Raw genomic sequence first — 20,592 nt, 5'->3', positions numbered from 1 at the left:
AGGCATCAGGCAGACGGTGACCCCTCGACCCCTCGTGCTCGTTATGGAGTCCAGACTCAATCTCTTGTTAGCCGCTATCGCCTGGCACTAACCGCTCCTGAGCTCTGGCCTCGCTGCCTCACCACCAGAGCGGATATTTTTATCCGGCTCATCCACTCTGCCCTTTCCCCGTCTCTTTCTCTCTCCAGCACTCAACCCTATTCCACCTCCCTCTCAACCACTCACCTCTCCAGCTGCACGTCAGTCCAATTTGGGTCATCCTACCCCGAGCCGGGCGCCCCGTAGCCACGCAGCACGGCTGCATTAGTGCATACGCAAGCGCACGGATTGGAAATCAGGATAATAGCAGCTCCTCCTGAGACCGAAGACGTCCACGCCGAAGCCTAGAGCGACTTCAGAGCGACAGAGCGTTTGACGGCCATGTTGGAGGCTGAGGCTCTGAGGCGAGATGATAGATAAAGAGTGGAAAACGCTATTTACGCCTCGAGATGGAGGCTGCGTTTGCTCTCTTTCGACCCAATCGGAGAGGGAGAGGGAAGCAACACTCAGCGCGCCTCTTCTGTCACTGCCCATATAAACGTAGAGGAATCAAGTGTCTCTGACCTACGGTGATATTTCCTCAGATACTACAAGAGAGAGAGAGTGTGTGTGTGGCAGATTAAAGAAAAAGCCAGACAAGAGCATGAAAGAGCAGAGAAAGATAGAGAGCTGAGTGATGTGGAGAGTGAGGGAGCAGCAGGAGAGCTTGTCAGAGAAGTAATACAGCTCTATTCATCCCATGACTTTTCGGCCTCTTTCCGCACGCTGGGGCATCACTTACTGTATGTGAACAGCAAGTTTAAAAAAAGGGAGTCATGTCTGGGCTGTCGGTGGGTTTCTTTTAAAGCAAGCTTCTAGGTCTCTCTTGGGCATCCTTACCGCTCATTTTAATGTCAAAATCTTGTTCTTCCGAGCAGGGCTGAGTGCACGGACATGGCATGTGGGCGCTTATATTTCTCACCCGGCATTACAAGAGTTTAACAAAACGCTGTTCCTCACTACAGCGACCGGTCTCTTCTCTGTGCTCCCTGGGAAGAGTTGTGCCCCGTTTGACCTGTCTAGTTCAACAACTGTCAATTTTGTTGTACCTTTTTTCTACTCTCTCTCTGTCTCTTTTAACCTCTACTTTTCTAAATTCCTACCTGGACTCCTCTTGACACATTTATCTTGACATCTGCTGTCTACTATGAGGATAGAGCTAACCTTGTGGTTTAGACAGTATGTCATCTGCCTGCAGCATTACCCTGGGACAGTGACCCTACAGCAGGGGTTTTCAAAATGGACTCTGGGGACCTTTGGGGACCACAAGGAAGTGCAAAGGGGTTAGAAAAGAATTTGAGGGAGAATTTTTTTAATATTTTTTATAAAATGTCATTTTTGGGCTGTCAAAGTTAACTTATGCACTTAAGATATTAATGAAATATGTTCAACTTAAACGGATTGTTCACCCAAAAAGGAAAATTCAGTCATTATTCACCCTCATGTCGTTCCAAACCCGTAAGACTTTCGTTCATCTTTGGAACACAAATGAAGATCTTTTTGTCCCTCCATTGACAGCTACACAACTACCACTATGAAGCTTAAAAAAGTTCATAACGAGATCGTAAAACTAATCAATATGGATCGAGTGGTTTAGTCAAAATTTTCTAAAGAGACTCGATCGCTTTATATGATGAACAGATTTAATTTAGGCTTTTATTCACATATAAACATTCATCAACTAACACATCAGTCGTGGAAAACGGAAGCTCAAGCATGTTCGCTTGACGTGCGAGAACCAATGAGGTTCATTCTCATGTTACGCATCACGTTTGAGCTTCAGCAAGAACCAATGAGGTTCATTCTCATGTTACGCATCACGTTTGAGCTTCAACAAGAACCAATGAGGTTCATTCTCGTGTTACGCATCACGTTTGAGCTTCAGCAAGAACCAATGAGGTTCATTCTCATGTTACGCATCACGTTTGAGCTTCAACAAGAACCAATGAGGTTCATTTTGTGTTACGCATCACGTTTGAGCTTCAGCAAGAACCAATGAGGTTCATTCTCATGTTACGCATCACGTTTGAGCTTCAACAAGAACCAATGAAGTTCATTCTCGTGTTACGCATCACGTTTGAGCTTCAGCAAGAACCAATGAGGTTCATTCTCGTGTTACGCATCACGTTTGAGCTTCAGCAAGAACCAATGAGGTTCATTCTCATGTTACGCATCACGTTTGAGCTTCAACAAGAACCAATGAGGTTCATTTTGTGTTACGCATCACGTTTGAGCTTCAGCAAGAACCAATGAGGTTCATTCTCATGTTACGCATCACGTTTGAGCTTCAGCAAGAACCAATGAGGTTCATTCTCGTGTTACGCATCACGTTTGAGCTTCAGCAAGAACCAATGAGGTTCATTCTCATGTTACGCATCAAGTTTGAGCTTCAACAAGAACCAATGAGGTTCATTCTCATGTTACGCATCAAGTTTGAGCTTCAACAAGAACCAATGAAGTTCATTCTCGTGTTACGCATCACGTTTGAGCTTCAACAAGAACCAATGAGGTTCATTCTCATGTTACGCATCACGTTTGAGCTTCAACAAGAACCAATGAAGTTCATTCTCATGTTACGCATCACGCTTGAGCTTCAGCAAGAACCAATGAGGTTCATTCTCGTGTTACGCATCACGTTTGAGCTTCAACAAGAACCAATGAGGTTCATTCTCGTGTTACGCATCACGTTTGAGCTTCAGCAAGAACCAATGAGGTTCATTCTCATGTTACGCATCACGTTTGAGCTTCAACAAGAACCAATGAGGTTCATTCTCGTGTTACGCATCACGTTTGAGCTTCAGCAAGAACAAATGAGGTTCATTCTTATGTTACGCATCACGTTTGAGCTTCAACAAGAACCAATGAAGTTCATTCTCGTGTTACGCATCACGTTTGAGCTTCAGCAAGAACCAATGAGGTTCATTCTCGTGTTACGCATCACGTTTGAGCTTCAACAAGAACCAATGAGGTTCATTCTCGTGTTACGCATCACGTTTGAGCTTCAGCAAGAACCAATGAGGTTCATTCTTGTGTTACGCATCACGCTTGAGCTACCTCAAGAACCAATGAGGTTCATTCTCATGTTACGCATCACGTTTGAGCTTCAACAAGAACCAATGAGGTTCATTTTGTGTTACGCATCACGTTTGAGCTTCAGCAAGAACCAATGAGGTTCATTCTCATGTTACGCATCACGTTTGAGCTTCAACAAGAACCAATGAGGTTCATTCTCGTGTTACGCATCACGTTTGAGCTTCAGCAAGAACCAATGAGGTTCATTCTCGTGTTACGCATCACGTTTGAGCTTCCTCAAGAACCAATGAGGTTCATTCTCATGTTACGCATCACGTTTGAGCTTCAGCAAGAACCAATGAGGTTCATTCTTGTGTTACGCATCACGCTTGAGCTTCCTCAAGAACCAATGAGGTTCATTCTCATGTTACGCATCACGTTTGAGCTTCAACAAGAACCAATGAGGTTCATTCTCGTGTTACGCATCACGTTTGAGCTTCAACAAGAACCAATGAGGTTCATTCTTGTGTTCCGCATCACGTTTGAGCTTCAGCAAGAACCAATGAAGTTCATTCTCGTGTTACGCATCACGTTTGAGCTTCAGCAAGAACCAATGAGGTTTATTCTTGTGTTCCGCATCACGTTTGAGCTTCAGCAAGAACCAATGAAGTTCATTCTCGTGTTACGCATCACGTTTGAGCTTCAGCAAGAACCAATGAAGTTCATTCTCCTGTTACGCATCACGTTTGAGCTTCAGCAAGAACCAATGAAGTTCATTCTCGTGTTACGCATCACGTTTGAGCTTCAACAAGAACCAATGAGGTTCATTCTCGTGTTACGCATCACGTTTGAGCTTCAGCAAGAACCAATGAGGTTCATTCTCATGTTACGCATCACGTTTGAGCTTCAACAAGAACCAATGAAGTTCATTCTCGTGTTACGCATCACGTTTGAGCTTCAGCAAGAACCAATGAGGTTCATTCTCGTGTTACGCATCACGTTTGAGCTTCAGCAAGAACCAATGAGGTTCATTCTTGTGTTCCGCATCACGTTTGAGCTTCAGCAAGAACCAATGAAGTTCATTCTCGTGTTACGCATCACGTTTGAGCTTCAGCAAGAACCAATGAAGTTCATTCTCGTGTTACGCATCACGTTTGAGCTTCAGCAAGAACCAATGAAGTTCATTCTCGTGTTACGCATCACGTTTGAGCTTCAACAAGAACCAATGAGGTTCATTCTTGTGTTCCGCATCACGTTTGAGCTTCAACAAGAACCAATGAAGTTCATTCTCGTGTTACGCATCACGTTTGAGCTTCAGCAAGAACCAATGAGGTTCATTCTTGTGTTCCGCATCACGTTTGAGCTTCAGCAAGAACCAATGAAGTTCATTCTCGTGTTACGCATCACGTTTGAGCTTCAGCAAGAACCAATGAGGTTCATTCTTGTGTTCCGCATCACGTTTGAGCTTCAGCAAGAACCAATGAAGTTCATTCTCGTGTTACGCATCACGTTTGAGCTTCAGCAAGAACCAATGAAGTTCATTCTCGTGTTACGCATCACGTTTGAGCTTCAGCAAGAACCAATGAAGTTCATTCTCGTGTTACGCATCACGTTTGAGCTTCAACAAGAACCAATGAGGTTCATTCTCGTGTTACGCATCACGTTTGAGCTTCAGCAAGAACCAATGAGGTTCATTCTCGTGTTACGCATCACGTTTGAGCTTCAACAAGAACCAATGAAGTTCATTCTCGTGTTACGCATCACGTTTGAGCTTCAGCAAGAACCAATGAGGTTCATTCTCGTGTTACGCATCACGTTTGAGCTTCAGCAAGAACCAATGAGGTTCATTCTTGTGTTACGCATCACGTTTGAGCTTCAGCAAGAACCAATGAGGTTCATTCTCGTGTTACGCATCACGTTTGAGCTTCAGCAAGAACCAATGAGGTTCATTCTTGTGTTACGCATCACGTTTGAGCTTCTGCAAGAACCAATGAAGTTCATTCTCGTGTTACGCATCACGTTTGAGCTTCAGCAAGAACCAATGAAGTTCATTCTCGTGTTACGCATCACGTTTAAGCTTCAGCAAGAACCAATGAAGTTCATTCTCGTGTTACGCATCACGTTTGAGCTTCAGCAAGAACCAATGAGGTTCATTCTTGTGTTCCGCATCACGTTTGAGCTTCAGCAAGAACCAATGAAGTTCATTCTCGTGTTACGCATCACGTTTGAGCTTCAGCAAGAACCAATGAAGTTCATTCTCGTGTTACGCATCACGTTTGAGCTTCAGCAAGAACCAATGAAGTTCATTCTCGTGTTACGCATCACGTTTGAGCTTCAACAAGAACCAATGAGGTTCATTCTCGTGTTACGCATCACGTTTGAGCTTCAACAAGAACCAATGAGGTTCATTCTCATGTTACGCATCACGTTTGAGCTTCAACAAGAACCAATGAGGTTCATTCTCGTGTTACGCATCACGTTTGAGCTTCAGCAAGAACCAATGAGGTTCATTCTCGTGTTACGCATCACGTTTGAGCTTCAGCAAGAACCAATGAGGTTCATTCTCGTGTTACGCATCACGTTTGAGCTTCCCCAAGAACCAATGAGGTTCATTCTCGTGTTACGCATCACGTTTGAGCTTCAACAAGAACCAATGAGGTTCATTCTCGTGTTACGCATCACGTTTGAGCTTCCTCAAGAACCAATGAGGTTCATTCTCGTGTTACGCATCACGTTTGAGCTTCCTCAAGAACCAATGAGGTTCATTCTCATGTTACGCATCACGTTTGAGCTTTAGAAAGAACCAATGAGGTTCATTCTCGTGTGTCAAGTATGTACGATTGAGCTTCTGTTTATGTTCGAGGACAGAAAAAAGTGAAATAAATGAAGACTGCAGAAAGAGGTGCAGGTGAATATGAAGGAGGTAAAAAGAGAGAAAAGAAAGCGTGTGAGAGAAGAAAAGGGCCGAGACAGAAGATGAGCTGCAGGGGCACTGACCAGCTAGAAATGAGAGAGAATGAGAGGGCAGACACAAAGATTGAGGTGGTGCATGAAGTGATGAATAAAGAAAGGGAGACGAAGGATGAGTGGGAGGAACCAGTGGACTCCGAGCAAGAGATAGATGTGCTGAGGTCAGATGCTGGGAGAGGGAGGACGGAGAGGTAGCTGGAAAGAGAAAAAAAAGGATAAGAAGAACGGGCAGGGAGACAGGAAAGAGGCGAGGGAGGAGAGAGGAGGAGAGCCAGCAGATGTCACAAAATCATTCATCAAGCTCCAAAACACTTCACCTCCACAATTCACAAGAAGAGAACTATGAAGGCGTACTTGACATATCCACCCACCGCAAGACACCAAAGAATCCAATGTGCTTACCACACGAGCCAATCGTACCAGACACGGATTCATCTACTGAACTCAACAGCCCAAACAAGCCCGCCACAGTCACTGTCACTCTCTGTCGTCCAAATCCAGATCTGTTCAGCAGTGCAGGCAGAACCATCTGTGCTGTTCTAAAACTCTGTCACTTTCTGCTGTCTGAGTCCAGGCTGCTTCTTGTGGCCGAGCTGCTGGAGAGACTCTTGCTGAGCTTCTAACCCAGCATGGCATCTCTCTGAGGGGCTCTGGGCAGCTACACTCTGCCTTTGCCCAGGCCTTGATGGAGCGTGAATTTTTGGGATGCCAAAAGAGTCTTTAGTCAGTATGAAAAAACACTTAGAGGGATCACAGACACACAATTATAGGATGACTTTCGGTGGTGCTGGTGGGGGGTTCTGTTGACGTCTGTATCGCACAACATGACCGTCAACAATGTTTAAAGTCACCCTGTAGTCAATAATTGTATCCCTTAAAACTCATCTTTGATCACCAAAATTAAATATGTTAAAGTTTTTTCCTGTGAAATAAAATTCTTCATGCCTTAAAATGGTTTAAATGTAACTCTACACCTTGCTTCATTTAGTATACGCGTGGATATGCTAATTAGCCCCGCCTCCACTCACTCACACCAGCTCAGATATTCACTATGTCTAATTACTGGGGTAAACGCTGCACAATGGCATCACAAAGTACAAAGTCGGACACATAACGGTAATTAAATATGATTAGCCTTTGGCTTGACTATGTTATCAAACAGCTAATAATGTGTTGCTAATGTTACACAAACAATCATCAGAAACGCTTTGAACATCTCAGAACGTCAGTGGAGAAAGGTATATAGTTCATACACATATACATCATACACCCGCTATATTGCTAAATCTAACAGATTTTTCATAACAGAAAAATATCTCAAGACTCCCCTGCTAGTTCGCTGTTAATGATATGCTAAAGCCCCGTCCGCACATTGACCTGATTGGTTACAAGGTAGTTTGATTTCAAACCGCGTTTTTGAGACTGTCTTTGTTTCACTGCAGTTTTAAGGAGAAAATACTCAGGAATGGATTTGACTTATGAATTCGCACATGGTTTGTCTTAAAGCATATTAAAAACACCACATAGTCATACAAACCAGATTAAATACTTGATTTTCACCACAGGGGGACTTTAAGACCTTAAAAAAACCCACTAACTATTTTGTAATATATACACTACCATTCAAAAGTTAGATTGGGGTCAGTAAGATTTTTTTTAAATGTTTTTGAAAGAAGGCTCTTATGCTCACCGAGACAGAATTTATTTAACCCCCCCCCCCCCTTCCTTCCCTCCCCTCCCCTCCCCTAGATGGACCAAGGTCCACCCACCATAGTCTCACAAAATCCTGTGGAAAACACTACATTCCTTTAACAAAAATAGTTCCCGTTACTGGTGCAAACTAGCCAAAAAGTGGGTACTTTCACCAATAGTTATAGGAACTATAAAAAGGTTCCTCCACCTAGCAAGCACCAGTAAGAAAGAAAGAAAGAACTAGATATTTTAATCAAAAGACAAAATTTGTCCTTTTTATTAACAATAAAACACCTTTAAAAATGAACACTGCCCGAACCCCTGTGTAATCTGCACCCTGATGACAGGGCAACATGCTCAACCTGCTGGTGTTCAAAAAAGAAGGCAATGGAAGAGCTTAAATGCACAACTGAGGAATGTTTTAAAGAATAAAAACCATAGCTCAGTGTCCTAAGACACATAAAACTGCATTTCAAACCATGACTGCAATTTCAGTTCAAACACAATTTCCATTAAAAGGAAAATAGCTTTCCCTCTGAATGAGAATAATCTATGACCTATGGTTGGTTCTCATTATGCTAATGTCATCTCTGGATATCTTCCATTAGCTTTCTAAATGAGTCTTATCTACATTGTATGTGTAGAATATTTATCTATAACGTAATGTTTTGAAATTGCATTTCACACACTCATAACGACCATGTAGGAAGTGATACGTACAATATTTAGACTATTACCTCTAGATTAATCGCGCTGCTCATCTTGGCTCTCGGGAGGGATAATGCCATACTTGTGAAGTTCAGTTTCCCCAACCACTTCTCCACCTGATCCAGGGTCAGCAGACGGTCCAGCCGAGCCAAACTCTCCACATGGAAGGGCAAAAGCACCACCATACTGGCCTTCCCTTCCCACAGGCCCAGTTCCAACACCTGTACCATGTTCTCCATGTCCTCGTAGTGACGGTATACGCCTGGGAAAACAGACATTTGGTGGTTTGGAAGTCTTAGATGTGTATGCCGATGATAAATAAAATAACTGTTGGGACTTACCTGATCTGTGCATCATGGGAACTTTAGAGTATTTGGTACCCAGGAAGTTGCGCAAATCTTGGCTTTCATGGTGAAAGCCTCGATCCCAAAATCCTACAAACAGAAAAATCTATTTAAAACGCATGCGAACAGTGGATAAATGAACATGACTTGGACGTCATGGGAGGCATTTTAACATCTTGACACAAACTATTAGAGAACATTGAGTACCATCATCTTACATTACTAATCTTACAGCCAAACTCATCGTTGGATCTGACATACATTGAGACCTTGATGAGTCATATCATATAAAAGAACATCACAGACACCATGCCAGAAAAAGAGCGAAAGATAAAAGAAAAGGCAAGAGGAGGGGTGCAGGGGAGGCAGAGTCATAGGACGTATTATTACAGCCCATTACACCCATTAAATTCACTGACAAAGATGAGATTCGATAAAGAGACTATTAGCAGTATTACAGTCACATGTTCTTTTCCACAGTCTTTCCACCTTATTGGATTAGTCAAGGGAAAGATAAAAGAATGAGAGAAAAAGAAAGAACGAAAAAAGCAGTAGAGTCAAATCAAACACTAAGGATGATTGCAAGACAATATGGGGTTAAGCCAGGCCGTGTTATTGTATTTCGCTGCACCAGAAGCACTATATTGCTCTTCAAGAGGAGAGAAGACACAAAAGCATGAGACAGTCGGTGGCCTCTGCAACTCAATTTGAACCTAGACACTTGTTATTTAGACCTACAGTCGCCCCAGAAACTATTTGGACACTTTAGCCACACTTAAAATGTCTAAATATCACTGTGTCAGATAAAAAAACGTGTCAAAGTGTCATCAGAAAAAATGATGCTAGACCTTTTTTTCCCAGAAATAATTGTACTTTTTGTGGCATTTTTGCAATTGTTTTAAAACACCACCAGGGTAGATGATCACATTAAAGGGGTCATGAATTTGATTATATAATTACTTTAATATGTTCCTTGAGGTTCACTTATAATGTTAATAAAACATATGTGGAAAAACGATCAATTTCAACCCTCATTCTGAGCCTCTGTCTGTTTTTAAGGCACGGCTCCTTTAAGGCTTGTCAGTAAACGGCCACTGTTATGATTGGCTAACGTCACTGCATAGGAAACAGTATCAACGCCCACTCACTATTGAACACAGGTTGTGATGCAGCTGCTGTCAGATTCAATACAGTCGCTGCTTCATCTTTCAACAAGAGTTTCTTTGTGAACTCTCCATTACACTGAGCCTCGTTTACCAAAAAAAAGCTCAGAACAAACATATAATCCTCTGACGTGATCCAGGACGACATTAAAATAATTCATCCACTTGTTTCTGATGCTGGGATCCTTCTGAAGTCTCTACAGAGACGCAAACAAACTGTTTAAAGTACCAAGCGAAAGTACTTTCACTCGTCCATTAGTCCTGTTGTCGACAGACTCAAGTGTCAGAAACTGAACACACATCTGTAAACTGTATCAGTGTAGACAGCGTCAGTGATTATAATGGGTTTTATGTTTTTGACGCGACGCGCACATCCAGTGTAGGAAAATGTCAGCCGTTAAGCGACTGAACGCGAGTGGGCGGAGCCTATGAGGAGATGATGTAGAACTATTCGTCGATGTCTTGCTCTGGAGGCAGTCATATGCAAATGTATTTGCCCGTGACATTTGATTTCTCATTTCATGACCCCTTTAACTTTGATCATAGACACTAAAGATACTTTCAGATTATGTACTTGGATAGTCGGAAGAACTTTTCTAATCTATGATGAAGAGCTCTAACATTCAAAAGTTTGAGGTCAGATTTTTTTTGGAGGAAAAGAAATGAATGCTTTTATTCAGCATGAATTCATAATATAGATCAAACGTGACATTCATAACGTTACGAAATATTTAGATTTCCTTTAAATGCTGTTCTTATAAACTGTTAAAAAATTCCTGAAATTTTTTTATCACAGTTTCTAAAAAAATGTTAAGCAACAACTGTTTTCAACATTAATATACTAATAAGTAATGTTTCTTGAGCAGCAAATCATCATATTAGAATGATTTCTGAAGGATCATGTGACTGAAGACTGGAGCAATGATGCTGAAAATTCAGCTTTGATCACAAGAATAAATTACGTTTTAAAATATATATAAAAAAATAGGAACCATACAACTTTCTTTTCATAAAATATTGTGCTTGATAAGTGGACTTATGCTATTTTTCTTTACATAAAATTCATGAATGTTCCGTTAATATAAGACACTTGTTTCATATTTTGTTATCTGATGCAATGACATTCATACATTTTGAAATGTGGTTTAGGCCTACATGTTAAAAATATCCTTTTAGGGCCATTTGTATACATGTATTGGCCAGTATTAGAAGAGTTTCTAGCCCCTTTGTAATTTGGTGTTAGTTTTTCACTTTCCCATCAAAGTCACCTCACCACACGTCAGTATTTATAGCTTCAGTAGTTTATCCAGGCCTCTGTTTTGTTGTGCCTTAAAAAGGAATGTGCCCACCCAAGATGAAATTTCCATAATCACCTTTAAACACTCCTGGTCCCAAAACCACTGCTTTCAGCATTAAACATCCTCAATCGGAGGAATTCAAAACATATTCCTTACAGATAATTAGGAATACCATTAACAAAAACAGAAAATAAACAAAACAAAGAGACAGAAACTTGGTTAGAATTCCTCTTTAAAGAAAAGTGCCTAGTTTTATAAACCCGAGACGAGACGCGCAACTGTCATTTATTATGAGAAACACCTGATCCTGTGTAAGGAAAGCAAACCTCTCCGGTCGGCCCCGTGCCAAGCTTCGCATGCGCCTCAATGGTATGTTAGCAGTTCCCTTTGAGCTTGTGAACACAAGCCAAGAGCCAGAGCAGTCGGATTTCAATAATTATACAGGGGGATGAAATTTGATCAGTCTAAAGTTCAAAACACATGGCATGGTATCTGTCAGTTATTATGGGGTGGCAAAGCTCTTGGAACTGCAAGCATTAGAGGGGGAATTCTGCCATGCGAGTTTCTGAAATGCCACACAAGGATTCTTGTCACTGCGGTCTTGGCTGGCAATCAAAAGAAAGAAAAACATCCTGGGAGATTCTGCGACTGAAAGAGAGAAACAGTGACCCGACGAGCATTCGCAAGAGAGAGACGCTCATACCTTCTTCATTAATTACAGAGCGCAAAGACAATGCGGCTATTGTGTGGTTTTGCATCTTGAAACCTCTCTCATGCCCATTTTCACTAATAACCGTGCCACAAACAATAAAGCTAAAACGCTCTGATTTAAAGCACTTTCATCTTCTCTCGCCAGATCCTTTGGTGCTCTGCTTTTTGGAGGTGAAGTGTATGCTTGTTTTGGGGTTTGCTGTACAGAGCACAAAGACTGATGTATGAGCTGAGCGAGTGTTGTGTCTGCCACCACAACACCCCCCGAATGGGCCTACAGTTCCCTCTGTCTTTCCCGTTAAACCAAAAATCTCGTATCTTTCACCCCTGTCTTTCTTTTCCCTTCACACCTGTGGCTCTCCATTTGCCCCCTGCTATGAGCACCAATCCAGTTCTCCATGGTGTCTGGCTATTTGTTTCAGTGTACCTGGAATTATGAATTGTACATGCACCGGAAGCATGTAGCCTGTTCGGGAGTGAATCCCCTAAATTATCGTTCCATGTGTGTATGGAACACAATTCACTCCTGAAATTGGGATGATTGACGGCACAGCAAAGTTCTGGCGTCTCGCAGGTTTGGTATCCGCTATTAATTAGGGATGTAACGATACCCTCATGTCACGATTCGATACATATCACGATACTGAACTCACGATAAGATATTATTGCGATACTCCAAGACATATGGTAAAAGGTTAACAAAATGTACTGTTGAACCCTCATGTGGTCTTCGGGTCATTTTGACCCGGAGAAGATTTTCTTTTTCCCAAAAATACTAGTTAATGTTATCGCATTGGACTGAAACTTAGTGACTTTGTTCCCAAAGGGTATAACTACTTCTCACATGTTTTTTGAAAATTTTCTTACTTTTTTAGGGGGGGTTTGTTACCTTGTTACACTTGTGGTCTTCCCGGGTCAAAATGACCGGCCTATACAAAATAGCTTATAAATTACTCATTATACCATATTTTCACCAAAGCTTGGATTCAATCTTTTTGTCAACTTGTTCTCGTTCAATTAGGACTGGTTTTGTATTTTAATTTGCATATGATTAATCGTGGGCCTCATTTATCTAAGAGTAGGCATCTAATTTTTTGAGTAAAAAATAATATATTTTTTAATAGTTTTGGAAAAAGTTTTTTTTTGAAAATTAGTACTGTTGATCACACTTGTCTACTTTAATGTTTGACCGGGAAGTTTGTTTTGAAAAACTTTTATTTTGTAAAAAATGGTACATAGTCACACTTGTGGTCTTCCCGGGTCAAAATGACCGGCCTATAAAAAATACTTAGAAATCACTCATTATACCATATTTTCACCCAATCTTGGATTCAACTCTGTTTTGTCAAATTGTTCTCTTTCAATTAGGACTGGTTTTGTATTTCCATTTGCATCTAATTAATCGTGGGCCTCATTTATCTGAGAGTAGGCATCTACCTGAGAGTAGGCAAAAAACCTTTATTTTTGAATCATTTTGGATTTTTTTTTAGAAAATTGGTACTGTTGATCACACTAGTCTACTTTAAGTGTGTGTGTGTGTGTGTGTGTGTGTGTGTCTGTGCGTGTGTGTGTGTGTGTGTGTGTGTGTGTGTGTGATAATGTCAGATAGATGAATGGATATTAGATGCAGTTCAGGGTAGGATCAATTTCATCACTGTGAAAAAGAATGTGTCATTCAGAAAATAGTTTGTGTGTGTGTGTGTGTGTGTGTGTGTGCGTGTGTGTGTGTGCGTGTGCGTGTGTGTGTGTGTGTGTGCATGTATCCACGCATGCACATGTCCAAGGGCTCTATGTCTTCAAGCACACATGTACATATGTGAACATGAACATGCTCCTAGCAACTACATTTTTCTCTAATTTTTAGTCTCCCCATTCACTTTCAATGACCGGGAACACCACAAGTGTGACTCGGTGTCATTTTGTGCAAAAAAAAAACACACATTTCAAAACAAACGGTGTCATTAAATATTAAAGTAGACAAGTGTGATCAACAGTGCAATTTTTTTTTCATATTTTACTCAATATTGCCAAAATTATTAACAAATAATTTTTCACTCAAAAACTGAAGTGCATAAGCTCGGATAAATGACTCCTACAATTAAACCGTTTGAAAATTAAATACAAAACCAGTCCTAATTGAAAGAGAACAAGTTGACAAAAAGATTGAATCCAATATTGGGTGAAAATATGGTATAATGAGTGATTTATAAGCTATTTTTTATAGGCCGGTCATTTTGACCCGGGAAGACCACAAGTGTGACTATGTGCCATTTTTTACAAAATAAAAGTTTTTCAAAACAAACTTCCTGATGAAACATTAAAGTAGACTAGTGTGATCAACACTGCCAACTTTTTAAAATCTTTTATTTAATATTTCCAAAATTATTCAAAAATATTAAAAAATGATGCTTTTTTTTTACAAATAAAATGAGATGCCTACTCTTAGATAAATGAGGCCCACGATTAATCAGATGCAAATAGAAATATAAAACCAGTCCTAATTGAAAGAGAACAAGTTGACAAAAAGATTAAATCCAAGATTGGGTGAAAATATGGAATAATGAGTGATTTATAAGCTATTTTTTATAGGCCGATCATTTTGACCCGGGAAGACCACAGGTGTTATAGGGTTTTGAACACCACATGAGGGTTAAAATGCTAAATTTTATATTACATTGGGGTGTAAATGAATAGGCTTGGACTTGGTGCTGATAACCCAATGCACAGGACAATAGTGACACCAGAATAAAAATATTCAGCTGAAAATACTGAATTATTTAGAAGAATTTGCTTGCACTCTTTCACTGACTAGATATATTTAAAATAATCTAGGCCACGTTTTACTGGTACACACAAATACTCATGGGCGTCAGTTTGGTTTGAAATGTGGGGGGGACAGAGACGCATTCGGAAGGGCATTTTCAAAAGTGCTGGGTACAATGACGCATTCATTCTTTTTTCTCTTTCGCGCAGGTCATGGTTTGAAAGACGCCGATGTCCTGTAGCTTACTGATTTAAATAAATAAAAATGTATACAAAGATGTGATGATGTCCGACCAAAAATGTGATGGTACTTTGGGTTTAAATTTAATATTATATTAAGATCTAATATAATGTTGTTAGTATCGTGAATTTTTACGTGAATATATACATAGATCCGCCTGCGTTGCGTATGTACTGTAATGGTCCAGTGGCAGAATTTTTGCCAAGGTTGAGGGTTCTAATCCGCACTCGTATAGTTTTTTTTCCCACATCAAAACCGATAATTGTATATCAAGAATCTTGATATACTTTATCACTGATAAACATTATCGGTTTTGATGAGGGGAAAAAAAAACTATACGAGTGCGGATTAGAACCCAGAGAAGCAGGGACACGTTTGTGTGCATTTTGAATTGTGATTTCTCTGGAACGAATAGAATCTCTGCAACGGATTGAAGCGCGCGTCCGAGTGAAGACAACACATTTCAGCGCTAGATCGCCTCTTATTTAACAAATGAATGAAACGAATGCTGCTAGTTAACTAGAGATGTTTTATTTGTATTGGTACATCCGTGACGCGAGATGTTTCAAAAGTGGTGGGGACAATATCGACCCTGGCAAAAAGTGGTGGGGACATGTCCCACCCGTCCCCCCCGTAAATGACGCCTATGCAAATACTCCCTCATTGCATTATTATACTTTATATTCAACCTTATATATAGTAGTTTAATGTAGTTCTGATGCTAAAACTTTTTTCTCGCACATTTTTATTTTGGGTGAACTATATATATTGTCACTATCCATTAGGGCTGGGTATCGATCCAGATGTTCAAATTCGATTCGATTTCGATTCGCAAGGTCTCAATTCGATTCGATTTCGATTCTCGATTCGATTTTCGATTTCGATTCTCGATTCCTGATTCGATTCTCGATTCGACTATAATAAATATAGATGTAATACAAATCCTATATTTATAAAAAAGAACAGTGGACATAAGTTTACAAGTGGTTAATTAATACAAAGAAATTAAGACCCACAAACCTGTATATAAAACCCTTTTTATTTACACTATACACTAAATGCATACAATGAATAGACAGGATTTTGATGCAAGATGCCAAATTGATGCTGAAAATTGGACAAGCCAGAACAGTCGCATGCCTCTGATCAAACACGATAGGTTATTTTATGTTTAAGATAGATAGATAAATAAATATCAGTTATCATTTTTTAGACATTTTTTTTTTTTACATTGATCTCACCTAAATGTTTGTTTTTACAATGGGGTAATTTTTTTGTTAAGAGTTTATGCAACATGGAAGCTTGATTCAATATTTGAATTAAATTGAAAAAAGTAGCACAAATAAATACAATAGAATAAAGACACAAATAAAGAGACATAAAAAGAAAAGTTTTTGGGTAGGTCAGAAATACTACAGAAACTGAATAAAGTAATCCAATGTAAAATAACACTGGATAGTCTTTTAGTCCTGACTGAATTAAATACATTGTTAATTCTGATTCCTTACAATTAATGCTATATTATGTTGTTTTGACAACAAAATTAATGACAGACACATATGGCTGCGTTCACTTTAAGAACTAGTGCACGGATCCATTACTGTTTCATTACACTGTCTGTCACACGCGTTTTATGCTTATTTAAGACATAACCGACTGTCTTTACGAAGTTACTCATTAAGACCAGAGTTTTGACATAATTTTGCGTGTTTTTTTACTGATAAAGCGATATAATCCACGAAAAAGAACTTGTGTTACTGGCGAGCTGTTTGTGAGGCGGATTTAGGCTTTACTGTATGTGCACGCAATGAAAACATCTCTGAGAGCGTGCGAGCACTGATAGTTTAAAAATGCTTGAATGTTTAAACTGGTAAAACTTAAAAAGACGTGAAAATGATAAACGTTAGTTACGATGCAATGCTGGCCCGATTGTGCAAGTGAATATTCTGTCATGTCCCGACTCCTAAACACGAGTACTGTATCGACGCCTGCAGCGCTTGACGCTTGACGCTTGCAGAGAGACACAAGACGCAGCACCGCGAGCCCTGAATATGGAAAAAATCGATTCGTGGCCATTGAGAATCGATTTTGAATTGACCACCTTTTTAAAAACGATTAATCGAAAAATCGATTTTTCCCCCCAGCCCTACTATCCATGATAAATATTGTTGCATTTTTGTATTGCTATATATTGTGAAACGAACGATATATTGTTACACCCCTATTATTAATATTATAGCAACCAAAGACTCATTATGTTCTGCAATTTTAACATAACCATCGTCTACAGAGTTTTGTTTATGTTTGGAAGGCTGTTTCACAGAGCGTACACTTGAAGTGTTGCCATGTCCACTTATTAAAAGTGTTTTTGGGCTTGTTGTTTGAGCTTGAGTCATAAAGTTTATGGAGTTAATAGGTGTGGGTCATGATTTTTTGGTCTTGTTTTCAATGTTAAGCATCTGGATTTATCTCGCTTTATTATGGGCTTGTTCGCTGTTTTTTTTCTAGGAAGATCTGGCAACACAAATGAATCAAGACTTGCACCACATGCATAGAGAAGAGGGACACATCTCTGATGCACGATAAAATATGTCATTAACAAGTTGTTCGGTTCCGTACACACTGCATAGATTTTTTGGGAGTTAATTCGGTTGTAGAATGCAGTTGTCACTCCCGTAAATTACTGTGTATTGAATGGGAACAAGCACTAAAAGGGGGAAATTTAACTGCATTGTGTATGTGGCCAATAAAACATTTGTAACTTACTCTCTAAAAAAAGCTAACTATTAATTTAAATCCACTTGAAGCGGCCCATGCATGATTGAACGGTCCAGGAGAACAGAGAAAACTGCTCTCAGATTAACAACGAGAGTAAAAGTCCACAAACGCCCCATTCAGAGAGGCAATGAAAAAGCTTCGGACAAAGTTAATATTGCACAGGCGACTAAATGAATTACTATAGAACCCTGAAGCGGTGCGACTACTGACTGCTTTTAAATTATAAATCCAAACTATGAATTCAATTTTCATAATCTCATTCACAGGGCCCAATCTATTGTCTGATCTAATTTGTATATTTCATCGGCTGAATTAATGAACTCCCACCGACTCCCGCTTCTTGCTTGAGAATGGGAAAAAAAATACGTAATTAAGTCAAAACATAAAACAAAAGAAATTAATTAGATTGCTTATCAACCTAAAATCAATCCAAACTTTATTTCCTGTTGCGTTTGGTGGTAGAGAGAAGCTCTCCTCCCACCGCTCCGTTCCCATCGCTCCGTGTTTAAAATAGGATCAAAGCACCTGCCAGTATTACTCAGACAAAGAAATCGATGAGTAGAACAAGACTCCAGCATGTGGGTGAGACAATGCACAAAAAAAAAGAGAGCGAGAGAGAGAGACAGATCTCCAGTGAAGTAGAACAGCATATAGCACCGGCATGTTAAAAACTCATTTTAAGCCCTTCAAGCATTTTTAACGTCTCTTCTTGGAAACGACAAGAAACTTAAGTATTGTTGAACTGTCTCTGATTTGACTAAACATGGCACTGCACAGCTTTTGTGTGAATACAATATTGCTACTATTCCTGCTTAATAATAATAAGACAAGAAAACTACCATCTCTAGAGTGTGTCAAAAAATGTTCCTTTCAGGTTTTAAATGTCTGAACATGGGTTCAAGGTTAAACATACTAAATCAGAGCCTTGGCTTAGTGGTTAACATGCACGCTCTTACACACTGAACTGCAGTGCTCATATGGATAGCTAGCTCAAGCGGTAGAGAATGGTGCTAGCAACACCAAGGTCATGGGTTCGATTCCCGTGAATAATGCATGAACTGATAAAGTTGCTATGGATAAAGTGTCAGCTAAATGCATGTGAATATAAAATATAATGTATTAGATGCAACACCCTCTTAACGGAACAAAAAATACAGAAGACATGTTTATTTCAGACATGACAAAGAAAATGCCATTCACATAATTAAACATGCAATGCAAAATGAATGCATGTCAATTGTTTCGCCTAAAGGGGTCATATAATGGTACATGCACTTTTACAAGTTGATTGTACTGAAATGTGTGTTGGCAGTGCCTGTACACAACCATCATAAAATGATAAAAATCCATCCAGTGGTTTTGTTTTAATCTCCTTATATGTTTTCCCCTGCCTCAAATCAAGCCGTTCGACCGTGTGACGTCACACACTCGGAAGCCCCTCCCACGATTGTTGATTGACAGGAGCGTTTCAACACAGACCCGCCCTCGCTCATGAGCCAGCTGTCAATCATAGTCTGCGCGGACCGGCGAGGTCATTGTTGATATGCTGGAGCTGTCTATGAGCAGAATGGCGTCTAAGCGATTGTGGTTTTCTGTTCTTGGGTGTAATAACGAACACAGCAGTCATTTTGATGTTCCTAAATCCGAACCACTGAAGACGCAGTGGCTGAGTTTTGTTTTCGAAGGGAATATTCCCCACGAGCAACATCAATGCTGTCATGTTTGCGCGAATCATTTCTCACCAGACTGCTTTATAAACGAGGGTCAGTATAAAGCTGGTTTTGCTAAGAAGCTGCTCATGAAAAAAGGATCGGTAGCTGCTACCAGATATTCGTGTTCCTGCTGAACCTCTAGAGGAACTGAAATGAGTGTAACGTTTTATTAAACTTTATATTAATATATTAATCTTTGCAAATCGCTAGCTGCACGCTTCACAATGAATGCGTCTAAGGTTTACACTCAGGGTACATTACGGCATGTTTTCTATGTATGACGTTCTCAATATAATTCATAATCCCACGTCTATAATGAACAACGCGTTATGGTTATTGTGTTACAAACGGTGTATGCACAGAACAGAGGGGCGGAGTGAGCGCAGCTCATTATCATTTAAAGGCATATGCACTGAAACGGCGTGCTGAAAACAGAGCTGTTTTTGACCAGTTAAAATAAGTGTTTTCTTACAATACTAATGAGAATTTTTAATTAAAGTATATTACAAACTTTTAATTTAGACCCTAAAGAATCGTATTAGCTTGTACAAAAATGGCATTATATGACCCCTTTAATAAGACCTCAATGTATCTTCGGGAGCCACGGGTATAGGTTTGTTTTGCCTATTTTCGTTTTTTTTTACTCCCAAAGTGACGGTAACAATTGACTTGCATTATATGAATAACCAAGGACCAGTTTCAGCTAAAAATCCTTACTGTTCTACTGAAGAAAAAAGTCACCTATATATCTTGGATTGCCTGAGGGTGAATTAAATTAACAGCATTTTTTCAGTTTTGGGTGAACTATCCCTGGCAATAGCCACTCACTGCAGGGCAGGAGATGCAGACGATCATTACTACATTATTTAAGATGACACACCTCTCCTGGGAAGATTAATAGGCTTTTCCTGATATACTGGAGATGGTGTGTCATCAACCCTGAACATGTGAACTGTCGCATTTGTGAAAGAATCATTTTTTTAACCGATGCTTTGTCGTTTGTCCAGACCCATTCACAAAAGCGTTTGTAAACCATTTGATTGTAGTTTGGGAACTGTAATAAACTCACTCTGTAAAACAAAACAAGTTCAACAAAATGAATCAGACTTCCCAGCGTGAACA

At 39.9% G+C, this 20,592-nt stretch overlaps 1 protein-coding gene across 6 annotated transcripts in view; it reads right to left on the bottom strand.

The window, feature by feature from the left end:
• Positions 1–20,592, bottom strand: part of serpinh2 (serine (or cysteine) peptidase inhibitor, clade H, member 2) — a 42,641-nt gene that overhangs the window by 14,000 nt on the left and 8,049 nt on the right. For all 6 annotated transcript variants that reach the window (XR_008805939.1, XR_008805940.1, XM_056244097.1 and 3 more), the window contains 2 exons: positions 8,802–8,894; positions 8,490–8,722 (listed from right to left, as the gene is read on the bottom strand). Coding sequence is in view for 4 of the 6 variants with exons in the window: in XM_056244097.1 (XP_056100072.1) it covers positions 8,490–8,722; positions 8,802–8,894 (326 nt within the window). In the remaining 2 variants the exon portion in view is untranslated. The remainder of the gene's footprint in view (positions 1–8,489; positions 8,723–8,801; positions 8,895–20,592) is intronic.

This window comes from Rhinichthys klamathensis, unplaced genomic scaffold, assembly GCF_029890125.1.
Source record: "Rhinichthys klamathensis goyatoka isolate OS25496 unplaced genomic scaffold, OSU_Roscu_1.1 h1tg000909l_1, whole genome shotgun sequence".
Classification (NCBI taxonomy): domain Eukaryota; kingdom Metazoa; phylum Chordata; class Actinopteri; order Cypriniformes; family Leuciscidae; genus Rhinichthys; species Rhinichthys klamathensis.
This window is presented reverse-complemented; position numbering and strand designations above follow the sequence as displayed.